The sequence below is a fragment of the Helianthus annuus genome, chromosome 13, assembly GCF_002127325.2.
Source record: "Helianthus annuus cultivar XRQ/B chromosome 13, HanXRQr2.0-SUNRISE, whole genome shotgun sequence".
Taxonomy (NCBI): Eukaryota; Viridiplantae; Streptophyta; class Magnoliopsida; order Asterales; family Asteraceae; genus Helianthus; species Helianthus annuus.
Window position 1 is genome coordinate 74,376,165 of NC_035445.2, and position 20,502 is coordinate 74,396,666.

The following is a 20,502-nucleotide window of genomic DNA, read 5'->3' on the forward strand; positions in this document are numbered from 1 at the left end:
ACCCGACATATTTTTTATCAAACTAGTTGTTACCTCACTAAATCGATTTCCTAGTTCTTGAATTTGCATGTCCAAAACCTCATTAAAAATGTCTATTTCAAAATGATGTCGATCTGTAATGACATTCTTTCGGTTTCTTGGATTACCATAACTTTCCGTCATGTCCAACATTGTAATGTCATATTTTTTTACATAAGGAAGTCACTTTTTCCAACATCGGCTCAAACCCATTTTGTCTTAAATCATTTAATGCTCGTTTTGTACCATTTATCAAGTTGGCCGCTTCTAATAAATCTTTACCTTTTTGTTGAAAGTGTTTTGAAAGAACATTTATGTAACTTAATATATCTCCCATCAAATGCATATAAAAAACAAACTCGAGTTTTTTAAAATAGGATAGAATACCTTTTGCATTCGGAATTGCATCAACGTCATCATTTGCTTGATCAACATTCGGACTTGAATCAACGTCAACATTCGGAGGAGTTGTTTCATTCGGAGTTGTATCATCATCATTAATTTCTTCATATTTTCTTTTGAAAAAGTTCCCAATTAAAGCTTGTTTTTTGGATTTTGGTTTCGTCATCACTACAAAGAATTCAAACAATAAACAATCAAACTAACAACCAATTACCAATAAGTAACAATATTCATAAAACTTATCAAACCGCCATTAACAATAAGTAACAATATTCATAAAACTAATCAAACTGAAAGTCTAAATATTCATAAAACTAATCAAATATTCAAACTGAAAGTCTAAACAATCACAGGATCTACAATTTCTTATAATATTCACTAACAAACCTAAATACCTAATCAAACTTTAATATTCATAAAGTGATAAAACTAATAAAACTTCTTTGTTCGTGACCTTTGATTATCTGCAAGTGCAAAAAATAAAGGGAAACTAATCAAAGTGACAAAACTAATAAAACTTTAGAGTAAGGTTAACATACAAAAAGCCTTATCATACATCACGTAGGAGACAATGGTAACCGTTGGATCAGGGGTATAATCACGCATGAGACCACATAATCACGCATGGGACCACATACTCACGCATGGGACCACATAATCACGCATGGGACTATAATCACGCACGTTCTATGATAATAACGCACGTTATATTTTTTGTCATGTATGTTAATGTAGGTTAAGCCTTAAAGTACATTATACTTTCTCTATATAATATTGAAAAAATCAAAGGGAAACAAACAAAAAACAAACCTGCAAGTGGAAAATAATCTGCCGCCTGTTTGTTCGTGACCTAATGTGACCGACAACAGCAGTTCAACACTTCAGCCAAGCCAATTCTGTTCGATTGTTGAACTGTTCCCGTGTTCCGCCTGTTTGTTCGTGACCTTTGATTATCCTTGCATAATAATCTGCCGCCCAATGTTGTTGGGTTATTATTTTGTTATTTGGGTTAACTAGTATTGGACTATCATTTGATTATTTGGGCCAACATAATCAGAATAAATTGGGCTTATTTCAGTTTGTAATTTTTTTTAGGAGTGTTCTAGTAATTGTTGAGGGGTGTCCTTAGTATAAAAAACGAAAAAAAAAAATTTTTTACACTAGCGGATAAAAGTTGAGCCGTAGCCCGGGCTACGCCTCGGACCACATTAGGTCCGCCCCTGTTAAATTCACTATAAAGAATAAGAACAAAATTTGAAATTCACTCCAATAAATATAATATAAAATATTTTAAAATTGCTAAATTTAGAAAAAAAAAAACCCGTTGTGTTCAAAATCGAGGCTGCAAATGTGTTTAGTATTCAAGTGTGATAACAAGCTATGAAGATTTTAGAAAACAAGTATACAAACTTTCAATTAAATCACATATAAACATACAATATTTACAAGATAATAAGCAAAGAAGATCTTAGAAAACAAGAAAGACAAAAATATAAATACCCATTAAACTTTCAAAAGTTAAAAATCAAAGTATCATCTCCATTTCCATATCATATACATGAAATTGAAGGACATTCATTCCCACAAAAACCAAAACAGTCACTACTACTGGAGATGGTACCATTTCATAAGTGTTTCTATATATAGATCATTACTATATACCCCCATAACATACTAACATCACCAAAAAAAGGCCCATCAACCGAAACTTTACGTCTGCACCCCTGCATCAGGTACATAACTTAGTCTATCGACCTCGTCCCACGTCAACTTTGCAGCAATTTCATCGTATTCCGGAACAAATTCCTGGAAACAACATAATCATAAGATTCATTAACGACCGATTGCAGCACTACAAATCAGAGGACTTTCAGCAACAAAAAGATAATGATTATATTTACTAGAATATGTTGTAGGAATGATATGTGAATGTGTTAATACTTTATACTATTTGGAATTGTATATGATGTCACTTGTTTGAATGTATAACCAATTGTTTTGTGATGATAAAAAAATTACGATTTTGACCCCTGTGGTTATATCACTTTTACCCTTTTAGCCCAAAAAGGAATCTTTTTACATTTGAGCCCCCAACGTCTTTTTTCTAACCCTTTTGGCCCCCCAACACTAACCACGTCCATTTACTTTTAGGGGCCAAAAGGGTTAGAAAAAAAAAGACGTTGGGGGCCAAAAGGGTTAGAAAAAAAGACGTTGGGGGCTCAAATTTTAAAAGATTCCTTTTTGGGCTAAAAGGGTAAAAGTGATATAACCACAGGGGCCAAAATCGTAATTTACTCTTAAATAAATTTTAGATAATATAATAAAGAGTAAATTGTCATTTTCGTCTCTGAGTTTTGGCCACTTTTGCAACTTTCGTCCAAAGGTCTGTTTTTCCGTATCTGAGTCCTCGTGGTTTCAAAATCTTGTCATTTTCGTCCCTGTGGTTTGGCACTTTATTGCGAATTTCGTCCATCGAGGTTTGGCTCTAAGGGACGAAAATGACAAGATTTTAAAACTACGTGGACCCAGATACGGAAAAACAAACCTTTGGATGAAAGTTGCAGATACGGCCAAACCTCATGGACGAAATGACAATTTACACTCTATAATAAAACATTTATCTTCTCAAACCTCTAGCTGTCGGACCAACTGTTTAGCGGTTGGGGCGGAGACGATTATCCGGCGAGCGGTCGGCGAGATAAAGCCTTCATCAACAGCCTTGTCTATGAAAGACAGCAATGAGTTATAGTAACCCTCTACATTCAACAAACCAACCTGGACATGATCCACAAAATAAGAAAACTGTTATTAGAATGGGACCCACAATGTTTTTTTTTTTTTTTTTTTTTAATCTTAGAACCACAAAATAAATAAATAAACAATATTGAAAATCAGAATGATGATGCAACAAATCTTCCAAAAACATCTATCCACATGCATCTGATTCTTCTATACTACCAACATTTGACCAAAAAGATGCCCTTTTTGATTCTTCCAAATTTTATTTCAATCAAAATCATTGGAAAACAACCTTTTTTGCATGATGTACAATGTATATGTGTTAATCAATGTTGTCAAAACAGGACAGTCAATGAAGCAACCCCCTTATACAGTGGCGAAGCTTGACCCGAATGACGGGGGGTCGAAAACGTACATACCCAAATATTTCTATAGAACCGGGGGGTCGAAAACGTGTATACCCAAAAATTTCTATACGAAAACTACATATATAACACTACTGAGCGAAAAGTTCGGGGGGTCGGGCGCCCCTCCCCGCCCCTTCTATACTTCGCCCCTGCTGCCCTTATACTTGACTGGTTTCAAAAACCGGATAACGTTATAAATAATTAACAAGTAAATGAGTTTTTTTAAAAGAAAAAATAAAAATTTATATATATTTTTTAATTCATGTCCAACCATCCGATCTGATTCACCGGTTCATATGGAGGCGGTTTATCCGGTATAATTATCTGGTCGTCTGGTCTGGTTTTTAAAACATTAGCGTTAAATTTGCTTACCGGTTTATGATGGATTTTGAGTTGAGCCCATGTGATGACTTCAAGCAGTTCTTCAAGGGTGCCATAGCCACCTGAGAATTTAATAAAATCCAATATGAAACATTTTATAAAAAAAAATCAAGATTTTGAATCTTTATGAACCATTTATAAAAACTATACCCGGGAGAGCGATAAATGCGTCAGCTTGACGAGCCATCTCAGCTTTTCTTTCATGCATATCAGCCACAGCTTTCACTTCACCAACTGTCTCACCAGTTATCTGTTATTCACAATAATTTTTATTAAATTTTATAAAAAAAAAATTTGGACCCACAAGTGAATCACAATAATTTTTTATTAAATTGTATAAAAAAATGGGACCCACAAAGTGAAAACATAAACTACCAAATGGGTGTTTAAAAAAGTTAAAAACTTGATATTTCTTTTTCAAGATTTCAACTTTCAACTGAAAGTTAACTAATTTAGTTAGAGTGGAACCAGCAACCAATTTAAATAGAAATAATGAGTTGATTTATTGCCATTTATGGTTCAAAGGGACAAGAAAGACAAATTGTAGAAATTGATTTGAAAAGGGAAGTTGATAAAATGCATTTTGTATCAAGACATGTCAAATCACTACTAATGTACAACTCTTACAGCACAATGTACAAGTCACTAAAGCATTAAACAAAAGAAGAAAACTTTGATTTGAAGGTTCATGAATATACCTCTCTGGGCATTAGAGTCCTTGGTATAACTCTGCAAGAAACAAAAAAATATATATATATATCATTACAAAGAAGGTTGTACAGTACAACTCACTTCTGCATAGCACAACAAAATGATGCAAATTGGAAAGACATGCAATATTGCAATGAACTTTTTCTTTAAGGAATTACCCAAAATACCCTTGTAGCAGTGACTTGTTTTAATATAATCAGAAGGGTAAAATTGTCATTTTGACAAAGTTATCTTTTTTTCTTTGAGTAAATTCTAAGTTTTGGTATTTTTGCAACTTTTAACAAAATATTTGTTTTTCCGCACCTGGGTCCTCGAGCTCGAGCTCGTTAAACATATAAAAGCTCGAGCTCGAGCTCGGCTCGATTCGAGCTTTATTTCTAAAGCTCGAGCTCGGCTCGAAAGTAATTTTTCAAGCTCAAGCTCGGGCTCGACTCATTTAGTATTTATTAATTAATTTATATTAATTATAATTATTATTATACATAAAATTAAGTTATTTTTTTATATTTATATAAATGTTAATTATTATTATATAAATATATGTTTAATATATTAATAAAAATATATAAACAGAAAGCTCGTTTAGGCTCGCGAGCCGGCTCAAGCTCGATAAACGAAGCTCGGGCTCGGGGTCCCCATTGACGAAAATGACAAGATTTTGAAAACACGAAGATTCAGATACGAAAAAACAAACCTTTGGATGAAAATCACAAAAGTAACCAAACTTCAGGGACAAAAATGACAATTTACTCTTTTTCTTTCAAGAAAGTTGGGAGAGACATACTTGAATCACTCCCAAAAGGTTTCATACTTTTTACAACAGTTTTTAACTTTTTACATGATTTGTTTTACCTTTCTATGTACAAAAGTCCTGGTATGGACTGACAAACCAATATGGATGTTGTTGTCTTTGATAAAATCATAAAACAAAAAAAACTTTGTGATCAAGAAACCTGTATATTTTATATAAAACACCATGCTTTTTAAAGAGTGGGACTATGTTTTCAATCTTTCACAAATAAAGATGTCAACTTTTTCAAGAAGTTGATGTTTATGTTCAGTTTTCAACAGGAAAAAAAGTGAAAAATAGCTTGATTAAGTACACATATCAGAGTTTTTAAAGCATTTGATCCCATGATGTCTGCAAAAACTCATTTTGCATTGAGTACCGTGAAACATGCATGATTACCTTTGAGTAATCTTTGACTTTTCACAGTCAAACTTGTATATGCTAGAGGTATACAATTAGCTATAAAACTTTCATCTTCAACCCAAATTCTTTTCACATTCTATTTATTTTACTATTTGAAGATATAAACACCTTTATTATTAAAAAGAAATTTATTGTATGGTTATTATTTTCACAAAAGAAAAATAGTGAATTTGACCATCAAGGTCAAGAAAAAGCAACCACACAAAAGGCAAGAGAACAAAGTATAATGAAGTGAAAATGATGTATCCATTGTATCGGATGGAAACTTATATTTTCACTATCTTTATCTTTATAATTTATATTCCAATATATATTTGTATATTTACATCAATCATTTTTTTTAGCTTTTTAATTTAGAGATAATATTATAAAAACAGAGACGATTACAGACTAATGGCAGGTAGACGAGCAACAAGTTGCGCCACTACCCTACCCTGCTAAACACAAAATTCTGCCCCTTAACATGCGCGGTGTTACTGCTTACCACCTGCTGAACCCGCTTGAGGAACCGCACCGCGTCAGGGACGAGAGCGCCAAAAGTATCGAAAGTATCAATCATTAATCTTTACTTTCCTTTCAAAAGGAAGAATGTTTTTTTTTTATAAAACTTGAGTAATTATTTAAAAAATTGATCTTTTAAACTTGTGAAGTACTCAAAATGCATAGATGCATAGTCATAGACACATTCAAAGTCTAGAGAGAGAAAGAAGAGAGAGAGAGAGTAAAGAGTGAGAGTGAGCATACCCTAGAACATGGCGCCCACCATCATGAACTGCCTGAGAAACAAGACCCATCAGACCCACGCTGCCACCTCCATAGACTAGATCAATCCTTTTTTCCACCTAATATTAAAAATTTAATAACAATGCCACGTGTCACACACCCACTTCACCATTTCAGAATCAAGAAAATTAACCCATCATTATCACATTGTAAACAATAATACCCTTTTTTCAAGATTCAATTTTTTATTGAGTTGAACTCATTTCATTACACCCCATGAACAAAAATGATGATGGGGGCCTTTGATTGGTGTGAAAACATGCTTAAGAAATGGCCATTATACTAATATGGCACGTTTGGTTCCCCATTCACACACCATTCTCTTTGTTTTATTCATTTAAGTTTGTTAGTTTTTTTAAAATATTTTTTTATATATAAAATTTTTGTTCTTATACAACCTCCCACCATTTTTGTTTAGATCATGCAAGAAGGCTGCTCAACTGACAGCATGTTACAGCTAGCAATTTCTCTCTCTAAACGCACACACCTACACACAGTCTCTCTCTCATGCCAAACATAAACCCTAACCTCCAAGAAATGGTGAAATAATGTAAATAAAATAATAAATAAATAAATAAAAATATTGTACTGAATTAGAAAACTAGCAAGAAACAATGGTGGGTTTTGATCAACATGGTGGTATAGAAATGGGTTCTTGAAATCTTGATGGAAAAAAAAAAATCTAGCAAGAAAGAATTGTGGGTTTTGATCAACAATGGTAGCTTAAAAATGGGTTCTTGAAATCTTGAAAAAAACACTAGCTAGAAAGAATGGTGGGTTTTGATCAACAATGGTTGTTTAAAAATGGGATCTTGAAATCTTTAAAGAAAAAAATAGCAAGAAAGAACTGTGGGTTTTGATCAACAATGGTTGTATAGAAATGGGTTCTTGAAATCTTCAAAAAAAAAAAAAAAAAAAACAAGAAAGAATTGTGGGTTTTGATCAACAATGGTTGTTTAAAAATGGGTTCTTGAAATCCTGAAAAAAAAAAACTAGCAAGAAAGAATAGTGGGTCTTGATCAACAATGGTTGTATAAAAATGGGTTCTTGAAATCTTGAAAAAAAAAAAAAAAAAAAACTAGCAAGAAAGAATGGTGGGTTTTGATCAAGAATGGTTGTATAAAAATGGGTTCTTGAAATCTTGAAAAGAAAAAAAAAACTAGCAAGAAAGAATGGTGGGTTTGATCAAGAATGGTTGTATAAAAATGAGTTCTTGAAATCTTTAAAGAAGAAAAAAAAAAACTAGCAAGTAGCAAGAAACACTGTGGATTTTGATCAACAATGGTGGGTTAAAAATGGGTTCTTGAAATCTTGAAAAAAATTAGAAGGGTATGCTTTATATAAACATATATATGTGTGTGTGTATATATAGTTGTACATGCAGAAAGAAGTTTGACTGTTTTGTAGATTTTAAAGATTATATATAGTATACCAGTTCTTTGCCAAGCTCAATAGCAGCTTCTTGGTAACTTGGTTTCTTCCCTGAGCTGCTTCCACAAAAGACACATATTCTCTTGAATCTTGATGATCTTGTTTCACCTTCCATATCTCACTTTCTCTCTCTAGAAATATTGGGAAGGAAGATGATGTGGTTGCTTCCTGGAACAAGGGAGATAAGAAGAATGAACCAATATTTATGTGAATGTTGTTGTGTAATATCTTTATATTTTATATTTTATATTTTAAATAATGTGAATGGATTTTTAAACAAAAGGAAATGTGAAGAGACCCGCAACATAACATAACACCACTACCCCACCTCTCTCACGTTCTCTTATCCCCGTGGACAAGTGAGATTTTTTAAATTTTTTTTTAATTTATTTAGTATTATAAGTTATAATTATAAGAGCATTCATATTGGAAATGTCTCTCTAATATCTTACTAAAAAATGAATTTTCTATGTCTTCTGTTTATTTTTTAGAAGCCTCTCAGGTTTTGCTCTTCATTTCTGACGACGGGTTTATAATTTTTAAGTTCACAACAACATTCAGCTAAAAATGAGCAAAAGCCGAGAAAGTGAAAGTTACTCTAAAGAATGGTGTGGCAAGAGTAAAAGGGTTCACAAAGAAAAGGTCAAAAGTGGAGAAAGAGGAGTTGGCTGTTGTTGAAGATCTCAAACTGAAAGAGAGGTTAATAGAAAAATAAATTATGGCATGTACTGATGGAAAAATAAGTTATAAGTTGAATGGGTCAGACTCTTTAAAGAAGCTTAATTTTGTTATTAGCCCTGGCTAAATTAGGCGTCTTATCTTAGGGTAAATTATAGTGGTTACTTCATTCACATTTTAGAGTTTTGTTTTACTATTTGTGAATCAGGATACTAACATAGTTGTTACTTGATAAACTTTTTAGGTTGACAAGTCGTTACAAAGGGTGGAAGAAGAAGCTCAGCGAATATATAAAGACGAGCATGGTGTGCTTCTTGATGATGAAGCAGCTTCAACTAGAGATGCAATGTAAGTATCTAAAAAACAAACAACTTTTATAAAAGAGAACACTGAGAAATTTATAACAGTTGAAACAAAAAGGAATCAACAGCTCTCCTATTGAATTTCTTTTTATCGAACATGAACTGTTAGGTTTTTTAAGTATATGAAGTGGGAACAATAGTTAGACTTTGTTAGAAATCTAAATACATGTGTGTGTTTTACAGAACCAAACTGTATGAACTCACTACTGAATTTCCTATTTTCCCCTCTAATTTCTAGGTATGAGCAGGTTGATCTCTAATTCAGAAACTTAATGCCAATCAGGTGATCTTCTATTGAGGTTTTAATTTAGCCAAACCTCTGGGACGAAAATGGAATTTTACTCTTGGTTTTTTTATTTCCAATGTTTGATATGAGCACCTGACATTTGAAACATTTGAAACGATGTCTAGGTTATCACGACATCCGCTGCAGATGGGTTACCATAAGGATGGATTAAAGAAACCAGAACTAAGATATATGCAATCCACAAAAGAAATAATCTGGTACTTTAGTTTTCTTTTTCATTTTTTATGTGTGGGGAATTTTAAAACCCAGTATTTACTTTTTAGTGACCTACTTTTTGCTATTTTTGCAAATTTATCGTTGTGTGTCATGCAGTTCTATACAGACCCTGAGACTGGATACATCTTTCGATCCAAAGCTGATGCTCTGCGTTATATAGAGACCAGAAATGTGAACTCATGTGGTGTTAGACCAAAAGTTAAGGATAAAGATGGAAAGGAAGCTGTAAGTCCTTAAGATTTGCAGTTTTTAGGCATCATTATGGAATTATCAAACTGTCATATTGACTTTAGTTGACCTGAATGTTTTTTCTTGACATTATGTATATACAAACAATGCACAAAAACCCACTACTGGAGATGACGTGGCGACTGAAGTTCCTGAAGAGAATCACACCCCTGATCCAAAAACCGCTATTGACATAAACCACAGGGTGACAAAGAATAGCAGTCCCGCGACTGATTCGCCATCTCGATCTTCAAAAAGGCAAAAAGGGAAAGATCACGAGATTGCCCCTACAAGCGGTGTTCCCGCTGAGAAGCAGGAAACATGGGTAAATTTGGAAAAACAACCTGATGATGGCAATCTAACTTTTGACATTCCAGAAGATGATAACTGGACAGACCAATGCATTGACTTTGCGATGAAAACACTTACAGTCGAAATCATGTTTAATGGTCAACCAGTGGAGACAACAGGTGCGAAGGACAATCCTCCAGCAAAGGTGAACTGAGGTATGATGTTCAGTGGGATTCTCGACGGTTAGTATGGTAATTTGACTTTAATATGATTATTATTATCGTAAATTTGGGTTGATGTTGGTATGTATGTGTCATATTTAGGGTGGAGAACTTGAAGCAACTAATGGTATGTTCCCGCAGGATGTTGTTGCTCGGGTCCTTAACAATCAACTAATCTCATTAGTGTGGATCGATGAAAGGGTTGGTGTGCTCCTGGTTTTATACACTTTCTCTACTTACCTTGGTTGAAAATAACCATGTCAAAGTTAAAATCAATCTCAGGTCATAGTTTATCTAATAATTGCCAGTTTCAACCTGAACACAAGAGGCAAATTGGACGGTTTTGGGTAATGGGTCACAATGGGTAAAAGTTGTTTTACTTGGTTGAAAGTCAAAATGATCAAAGTCAAAATTAAAACTTATCCAACAATTATTTGTTTCAACCTGAACACAAGTGGCTAAATGGACAGGTTATGTAATGGGTCAAAACGGGTAATCGTTTAAATTATTTTACTCCGCAGCATAAAAAACTGTTCGTGTAAGTTCAGTCTTCGCAAGAGTTGTATTTTTAAGTTCGTTTTGTTTATATATATCTTAGTAATCTCCGTAAGAGATGATGTCAGTGAGTGCATGGTGAGAAAAGAACTACGAACCCCCCCCCCCCATTAATATATAACTGACATTATTGTTATTATCATTAGACAGATATTTTGATTTTACCCGTTTAACCGTATGTTTGAATATGTTGTTGCAGCTACACAATGTGTTCTTTGGACTTGCATATGTCGTGTACTGTCATCAAGTAATAAAGCTTTCTTAAATTGGTTTTGAACATACGCCGCAAAGCAGTTTGGTAATTTGGTCAAAAGGGGTTTAGAAAGTGGTCAAGTGGGTGATTTTTGGTACGGGTTGACACAATTTGTATTATAATCATAGTAATTGTCCATGACAACCCGTTAGATTTTTTGACCCAAGTAGTATGTAGAATCTTGAATCTTGATTCTGTTTGGCAAATGAAATGGGCCAGGTAGGGCTAGGTAACGATTCACATGTTTGGGTGGAAACACATTCTGGCCAAAATGGGGTTAGGTCGAAGTGGGTTGTATTAATGAAGTATCAGTTTTGTTTGGGTCAAAATGGGTTCCAATATTATTATTTAGGTGTTGTTGTATGAGAGACTATATGTTTGTTGACCCGCTGTCATCCTGTAGTCAATTCATGTTAGATTATATAAATTACTACAAAGTAAGTCGACATCATGTATGATATGGTTGATTTCATAGGTTTCATGAAGTGCACATCAACATGGCTGCACGTACCGATAAAAGACTCTTTGTTCCTGTCATAAGGGTTAGTCGCCACACCTTTGGTTGCTATCTATATAATTTTTAGTTGATAAAATGGGCTGGCTAAGCATTTTTTAGGACGGCTTGGGTTGACTCAAAACACATTTTGTTAAAAAAAGAATTAAATTTTGTATTAAATAGTTGGCGTGTTTAGTTAAACCAGCTGATTATTAGGTCTGAATGCTTCCCGCCTTTTTGTTAAATTATTAGCATCGTTTTCAAGCATGATTCAGTACATCAAATTCTTTTCTTTTTTGTAGGGGTGTTTCAGATCTAGGGGATCCGTTTGTTGTCAAGCAGTTTTGCGCCATCATAAATCCATCCCAGGCCGACATTCTAGCAGTGGATTTGGTGAGTAGATGAATAAGTTCATTTTGTATCAAGTAGAGCCATGCCAACAATCTTGACCCAAAGCTGATAATCTAAGTTAAAATGGCCTGAAAAATATTGAATTTGGGTTGGAATAGGCAAGCAAAAAGTAAGTTAAATTCTTGACGGTTAAATTCCACATTTATAGTCTAACGGATCAAGTGTGGTATAATTGGCGACATCGCGTCGACGTTGAGACATGGCATCCATTCATGGCGATTTTTATTGTTTCGTCTAGCAACATATGTTTCCTTCTTTGTTCTTTGGTCTTTTCTTTGTTTTTTCATTGCAACAGTAATTTTATGTGATCGTGATTCTGATTTTGTTTTCTATAAGCTTTGTATTGATTTAGGGGACATGGAGTGGTCTGTGTGAATCGATTTCATTTTTCTATGGATTATCAATCCCATATTCAACATTTTATGATGCGTTAAGGCGGACCAAAATTATGTCAAAGGAATCAGTCAATGACCTTAAAGACCGAACTCGAAAAATATACACGAACCTGAACACGACCCGAATATTCACTTGGTGCCTCGAACACGACCCGTTCACCCCGAGTTTTATTGTATTATTAATTTTTTTTCCAAAAATTAATATATTAAAATTAAAATAATTATTTTAGATTATGAGGGGTTCTCCCATTTTGTTGAGATAAAAAAAGAGTCTGCTTTTCGCTTTGATTAATTTGTTTTATTTTAGATTATATTTTTGTGCCATTTAGTTTTATAGACATTGTAAGGATGTATTAATGTGAGGTTCAAAAATGGTCCAGTTAACTTGAAAATCAAGTTGCAACAGTAACACATTACGGGAGAAACAAAAGGCAATTGCTATCAAAGATTCAAGGGGTAGTTATTAACATGGCCTTTGTTGCATGTTAGCCACCAACCAGACACAAGCAACCCCCATATGACCTTTTAGTTATGGTTCAATTGATGGTAACCTGGTACTAATTGTTTGTTGGCCTTGCTGGCTAGAGAGTGTGCTCGAGCCGAGTTATGTGAAAAAAAAGAGCTAGGAATGCTATGTTGTTTTTCCACAGTATACTACTTGAAAGAGTGCAAACAATACAAGTCGGATGGGTTGGCTAACGTGTCAACTGTCAACACGAGTTCAGGTAAAAATTATATATTTTTTCGGACGGGTCAGATTTGGTTGACCCGATTCACTATTTGTTTGTTTTTTCCTTAAGTAACTAACATGTGAACTCTGATCGCAAACACCATGGATGAGTCTGTTTTAGGTTTAACATTGATTGATCAAAATTAACACTTATACTATCTCATAAGTTTCTAAATAACACAATTAGGCTTTAATGTAGTTTTGTAGCAAAAATCACTATTAGCAATTACATATCAGGTCAAAACAGTAATCATTTTAAAAGGTTTAGATTATTATATGAATCATCTGTATCATTCTATATGTATTCTTGGTTATTTATCTATAAAAGGAAAGTTGGTGCATTAATATGTAAATGTATAATACCCCCCTCAATTCATGGTTGCAATGTAATATTAAAGCGCTTCTTTTTTTTGTGAAGTGATATCATAATATGTTCAACTGAATTTATTTGATTTACCCATAACCGAATTCATTAGCTTTACCCTGCTACTTTGTGTTAGGTACCCATGAAGAGGATTCTTTTCCCTGCAATGGGTTGCTGTGTTGAGGCTAATACTGCACAACCTCCACCACTTCCCCCTCTTAAAGAAAACTCAGTTTGGTGGTTTGAAAGATGAAGACCACATACCACATATTTACGAACCTTTATGGTATACATGACACATTTCTCAAAGGGGCCATGAAGCGTGGTGATTTGTATAGAACTAAGGATTTAGTGATCAAGAGTTCCGATTGGATTTCTTGCTATATAAGTGATAGAACTAAGGTACATATTATTATAAAAAGTCATTCGCGGAGCACACATGCAATAAGCTAAAAGTCAACTAACCTAACTGTTCATTTCAAGACTAAGCATAAACGTAATTTTTTTTTCAAACAATAGAAAACATATCATTTCTCAACACCGCGAAATTCGCGGGTATTAGCACTAGTGAACCAATATTTATGTGAATGTTGTTGTGTAATATCTTTATATTTTATATTTTATATTTTAAATAATGTGAATGGATTTTTAAACAAAAGGAAATGTGAAGAGACCCGCAACATAACATAACACCACTACCCCACCTCTCTCACGTTCTCTTATCCCCGTGGACAAGTGAGATTTTTTAATTTTTTTTTTAATTTTTTTAGTATTATAAGTTATAATTATAAGAGCATTCATATTGGAAATGTCTCTCTAATATCTTACTAAAAAATGAATTTTCTATGTCTTCTGTTTATTTTTTAGAAGCCTCTCAGGTTTTGCTCTTCATTTCTGACGACGGGCCTGTGTGGGAGCCCATTTTGCCCACTTTGAGCCTTTCTCTTTGGAAGCCCAAAATACTGAAAGGTCCATTAAACAAATTATACTTGCTCACCAAGGTCCCTTCTAAGTTTAAGCGGGAAAACAGCTAAGAGGTTGCAGGCTCATTTAATGTCTGATAGGAGAGGCATCCGGTCACTATCATGGTACTTGTCCGGCGATACATTAATGAAGACGGATATCGCACCGTTGGGGGTCAGACACGTGTCTGACCTTCCCAATGTATTATAGTTACCGTTAGATACTATGGGAACGTTTCTCTTGGAGATAAGGGCATGCTATTATATAAGAAGGCACAAGGAGAAGGGAGAGGCAGGTATCATCTCCGGCCATTATTCTCATTTACTACTCTCATTTATTCCCCTCATTAACTCCGACCAAGATTCCTTGTATTTACTACACACAACACATTAATTAGATTCACACCAAGATAGGAACTCTCCGGTGAATATCTTCATCGGAAAACGTTCCTTTTCCTGATCCGGCAAGTTTACTTACTCTCACGCCGGAGCTTGGTCACGGATCCCCCTCCCGGGGTCCCCCGTGGCGAGGCTAACGGTTTATTATTTTGTAGCAAGCAAGGACAGGAGCTCTCTACGTCAGCGAAGATCCAACCGACGTTATCCGGGGGTTGGGTATTCGACATTGGCGCCATCCGTGGGACACAGGCCTGACCGGTGTTCCCACTTAAACATCCGACGTTCAGAGAGCAACTCACCTTTCCAGAAGCAGCATGACAACTCCACATAGTTCACGTGTCACCCAAACGGCTCAAAATGATCTAGAGAAAGTTACCGTGGAGGATATCACTTATGAGGAGAATAACGAAAATCAGGTAGAGAACCTGGAAGAAACGGAGCACGTCACTCCTGGCTTCGTGGCCATGCACAGGGAAAAGATAACCAAGTATCTTGACGATCTAAAGAGACAAGAAAAGTTGGACAGCCTCAGGGCCAGACTCTCTTTTGATACACCTTCCAGTCAAGAGGGGACGAACCCCCAGAACAAGAGCGACAACGGGGACCAGCTGGAAACGTTCATGACAGCCTTAAGCCAGATGTCTTCCGAAGAAAGAGAGGACTTGATCACCGGACAGAAACATAAGGAAAAAGAGAAAGACAACTCAGGAAACACTGGCTTGGACCAACCATACCTGCCACGAGACTTAGCCGAAGTCTCAAAGTTCACAAGGAGGATATCGGAGGCACCCATGGCCCCCCAAGACAAAGCTCCCCCCAGGCTTTGATCGCTATGACGGAACGAGAGATCCAGAGGATCACCTGCACGCTTTTCGAGGAGCAGGACAACTGGGAAGGTGGTCCATGCCGGTATGGTGCCACATGTTTGTGCAAACATTAACGGAAGGAGCCCGGCTGTGGTTTGATAGCCTTCCCCCCGGGAGCATAGACAGCTACGAGGAGTTAAGCGAAAAGTTCCTCAGGAATTTCGGCCAACAAAGGAAGGTGGTCAAGAATCCCAATGAAATCCTCCACATCAGGCAAAGGGACAACAAACGGATAGACCAGTACATGGAAAGGTTTATCAAAGAAAGCATGAACATCAAGGATGTCCCAGAGGTCATGAAAATTAGTAGCTTCATAAACGGGCTGAAGCATGCACAACTGTGTGAAAAGCTGGGAGAGGAGTTCCCTCCTTCCTTCGACAATCTCATGGACAGGGTTAGAGATTTCGTCCGGGGAAAGGATACGGTCAGCAAAGCCAAGGAGACGGACACCACGCCCCGGAGGGCCCCTCCAACGACAAGACCACCTGATAAAGGTACTCCCTATTCACGAAAGCCTCCCTTTGATAGAATGCTACATGACAGGGCAAGGCCCTCATACTCCCCCTACAGACCTCGAGGGAGAGGTCCTCTCCCTTACCCCGACAACTTCACCCCACTCGTCAAAACTACAAGTGAGATACTGGCCACGGAAAGGGTGAAGAATTCTTTCCCGAGGCCACCCCCCATAAAGCTAGGACCCAAAGCGCAGCCGAATGAATACTGTGAATTTCATAAAGGCTTCGGGCACAAAACCGACGATTGCATGTACCTCAAGAGGGAAATAGAGGCGGCGGTGAAGACGGGAAGACTGGCCCACCTGGTCAAGGAAATCAAAGAAGGGGGAGGGGATCGTAAGGGAAGAGATGCAAGAGAGCCCGGGAGGGCAGATGTTGATATGATAAGAAGGAGAAATGAACTTGATGTTACCCGAAGTGTTAAGGCCAGGATCCTAGGCTCTCCGAACTGCATGAAAGCTCCCATCCTCATGCCGTACCTAGAAGAAAGCGAAGTGCAACGGCTCCCACTGAATATCTCAGCTGTGATAGGTGGACACAAAGTGTCTAGAATACATGTAGACGGGGGATCCGGCGTCGAGGTAATATATGAACATTGTTTCCTCAGATTCGACAGAGATGTAAGAGACAGACTGGAGGAGGACTCTATCCTGTTAGTAGGATTCAACAACAGTGTATCGCACCCTCTGGGAAAGATCAGACTCCCATTTACAGTTGGTGTGGGGGATAGGGTCCGGACAATCAATCTAACCTTCACTGTAGTCAGGGCACCCTCCAAGTACAACGCAATTTTGGGAAGACCTGGGATTGGAGATCTACAAGCACAAGCATCTACTCCTCACAGGGCGTTGGTATTCCAAACACCAAAGGGTCTTGCATGGGTTAAGTCAGCCTACGAAGTAGTCTCTTCAATATCCAAAGGGGAGGAACCAGGGAAGACCCCAGAGAAGAAGGTGGAAGAATGGATCCTCTGTGATAAGTTCCCAGAACAAACAGTCAAGGTGGGAAGCCACCTAAGCGACAAATGCAAAATTGCCCTAAAGGAGTTACTCCTCCATAACCTAGACGTGTTTGCATTCCAACACGGGGACATGACGGGAATTCCCAGAAGCCTGACGGAACACCGGCTCAACACCTTCACATGGGCGAAACCAGTGAGGCAAAAGAAGCGGAGCATGGGGCCAAACAAGAGAAGGGCTGCTTGTGAAGAGACCCGCAAACTGCTCAAGGCGGGGATAGTCAGGGAAGTCAAATACCCATCCTGGGTTGCCAACCCAGTTATGGTTCAGAAAAAAGATGGGGGATGGAGGATGTGCATCGATTTCCAAGACTTAAACAAAGCATGCCCCAAGGACTGCTACCCCCTCCCGGAGATAGACACCCAGGTTGACTCCCTATCCCAGTACCCACTGAAGTGCTTCCTAGACGCCTACAAGGGATACCACCAAATACAGATGTCAATAGAAGATGAGGAAAAGACCGCTTTCATCACCGACGAGGGAACATTTTGCTATACTAAGATGCCCTTTGGTCTCAAAAACGCGGGGGCGACATACCAAAGGTTTATGAACACCTTGTTTAGGGAGCAAAGGGGAAGGAATCTAGAGGTGTATGTTGACGACATTGTCAACAAGAGTCTGACAGAAGCAGCCATGATAGACGACATAGCTGAGACTCTCAACACAATGCAGGATGTAAACATGAAGCTGAACCCCGGGAAATGTTGTTTCGGGGTAGAGGAAGGGAATTTCCTGGGGGTGGTGGTAACTAAAGGAGGGATAAGGGTAAACCTAGAGAAGACCCAGGTTGTGGCTGAAATGCGCTCCCCCGGGTCCTTGAAGGACATCCAGCAATTAAACGGAAGGCTGATCGCGCTAAATCGTTTCTTATCAAAAGTGGCTGACAAAACCCTCACTTTTATGAAGGTGTTAAAGGACTGCATCCAGACCAACAAATTCAACTGTACCACCGAGGCTGAAACTGCCTTTCAGGAAATGAAGGCCTACATCTGTAAGCTCACAACGTTAGCCACCCCGGTGCCCGGGGACCCGCTGCTCCTTTACCTATCTGCCTCTAAAACGACCATAAGCGCGATCATGATGGTGGAACGGGAAGGGAAATAGATCCCCATATATTTCATCAGCATAACACTTAAGGGGCCCGAGGAACGGTACATGCCTCTAGAGAAACTTGCATTAGCCCTGGTCTTTGCGTCTCGGAGGCTCAGAAGATACTTCCAAGGGCATAAGGTCACCTTGGTCGCTGATCAACCCCTCCAGAAAGTGCTTAGAAAACCGGAACAGTCAGGACGACTTGCTAAATGGGCCGTAGAACTAGGAGAACACTCTCTAGAGTTCAAGCCCAGGACAGCCACGAAGGGACAGATACTGGCTGACTTCCTAGCAGAAGTACCCGAGGACGAAAAGAGGGAACTACAAAAGTGGGAAACTTTGGAGGAAGAAGAAAGAAGGAGGGAGGACGAAGCCGTCTGGAAGTTGTTCACTGATGGAACATCCAGTGAAGAAGGGAATGGTGCAGGCATCACGTTGATAAGCCCCGATGGGGTTGAACTGACATATGCTATAAGGCTGGATTTCGAAAACACCAACAATACCGCCGAATATGAAGCCCTCCTAGCAGGGATGAGATTGGCACAGAAGATGAAAGCAAAACACGTGGAGGCTATTACCGATTCACAGTTGGTAGTGAAGCAGTATCAGGGGGAATATGAAGCAAAGGATAGCATCATGGCTCGGTATGTGGCAAAAGTTAAAGAGACAGCCAAGGCATTCAGAACTTTCAAACTGGAATACATCCCTCGAGGGAAGAACAGGAAATCTGATGCACTCAGCAAGTTAGCTTCAGTAGCATTCGACCACCTCGCGAAGGAGGTCAAAGTAGAGGTCCTGACATCCCCCTCCCTGGACGTAACGGAAGTAGCCACAATCGAAGGTTCCCAAGAAACATGGATGACTCCAATTGTTAAATTCCTCCGGGACGGGACCTTACCTGAGGGGGAGTGGTCGGCCAGAAAGGTAAGAGTCAAAGCCCTACAATATGAACTGATTGGGGAAGAGCTATACCGAAGGTCGTACCTGGGTCCGTCCCTAAAGTGCATAGACATGGAAGAAGCCGAATATGTGATCAGGGAAATGCACGAGGGAATCTGTGGAATGCACTCAGGACTAAGAACGGTTGTAAGAAGGGCAATGAATGCAGGATTCTACTGGCCACGAATGTACGAGACGACATCTGAAGAAATCAAGAAGTGTGATAACTGCCAAGTACATGCACCAATGACCCATCAGCATAAACACCCTATGGTCCCAGTCTCGACATCTTGGCCATTCCAAAAATAGGCCATCGACATAATCGAGCCTTTCCCGGAGGGCCCTGGGGGGTCAAATACGTGGTGGTGGCCATTGATTATTTCACTAAGTGGATCGAAGCGAAACCCCTGGCAAAGATCACCGGAGATCAAATGAGACGGTTCGTACTGGATAGCATCGTGTGCAGGTATGGGGTCCCGAAGGAACTGGTGAGTGACAACGGGGTGCAATTCGCCGGGAGACCCTTCAAGCCATGGTGCGAACAAATGAGAATCCAACAGGTGTTCACTTCCGTAACCCATGCCCAAAGTAACGGGTTGGTAGAATGTGACAACCCGAGACCTCAAGATCTATTCCTTGCGAATCATTTGTTTCACAATCTTGCTCTACTTTTATAACTCTCTTTACATTGTATCTTGTGATTGAAAGTTGAATGATTAAGTACTGTTTGTATTTGAGTGATACATGAAAACTTAGCACTGTGTTTAACCTTATTGAAAAACACTCGACGAAAGAACTAGGTCCTTCGTCGCAGTCACCTCTCGGCGAAAAACTGTCATTCGATCACAAACAACTTTCGTCGCCGACCCAAATCATTCGAAGCCCAATAGGGCCCAGTTTACCTATTCCTATCTTATTGTTAGTAAAGGGTATAAGCCCAATAGTAATTCATGCATGTGATCGTGAAATTGTGAAGCTTCATGGGCCGCTAAAGACATTCAAGATGGGGTTGTTCACTAATATTTTAACAATGTGTGCATGGAACTAAAGTTGGAGTTGATTTGCAAGAATTGGAGTGGGCCATGAAAGTCTTAAGGCCAGCGAATTCTAAAGGTGAA

The 20,502-nt window shown here is 38.0% G+C and overlaps 2 protein-coding genes across 2 annotated transcripts; one reads left to right on the plus strand and one right to left on the minus strand.

Annotated features, from left to right (window-relative positions):
* Positions 1-1,900: 1,900 nt before the first annotated feature.
* Positions 1,901-8,298, minus strand: LOC110898185 (cytokinin riboside 5'-monophosphate phosphoribohydrolase LOG7). The gene is made up of 7 exons (XM_022144944.1): positions 8,087-8,298; positions 6,616-6,713; positions 4,646-4,676; positions 4,098-4,197; positions 3,939-4,009; positions 3,052-3,195; positions 1,901-2,226 (listed from the first exon to the last, which is right to left on the minus strand). Exons 1-7 carry the CDS (start codon positions 8,198-8,200, stop codon positions 2,131-2,133), a joined length of 654 nt encoding a protein of 217 aa, XP_022000636.1. The 5' UTR covers positions 8,201-8,298; the 3' UTR covers positions 1,901-2,130.
* Positions 8,299-18,508: 10,210 nt separating this feature from the next.
* On the plus strand, positions 18,509-19,693 carry LOC110901054. The gene has a single exon (XM_022147909.1). It carries the CDS (start codon positions 18,509-18,511, stop codon positions 19,691-19,693), a length of 1,185 nt encoding a protein of 394 aa, XP_022003601.1.
* Positions 19,694-20,502: the final 809 nt, after the last annotated feature.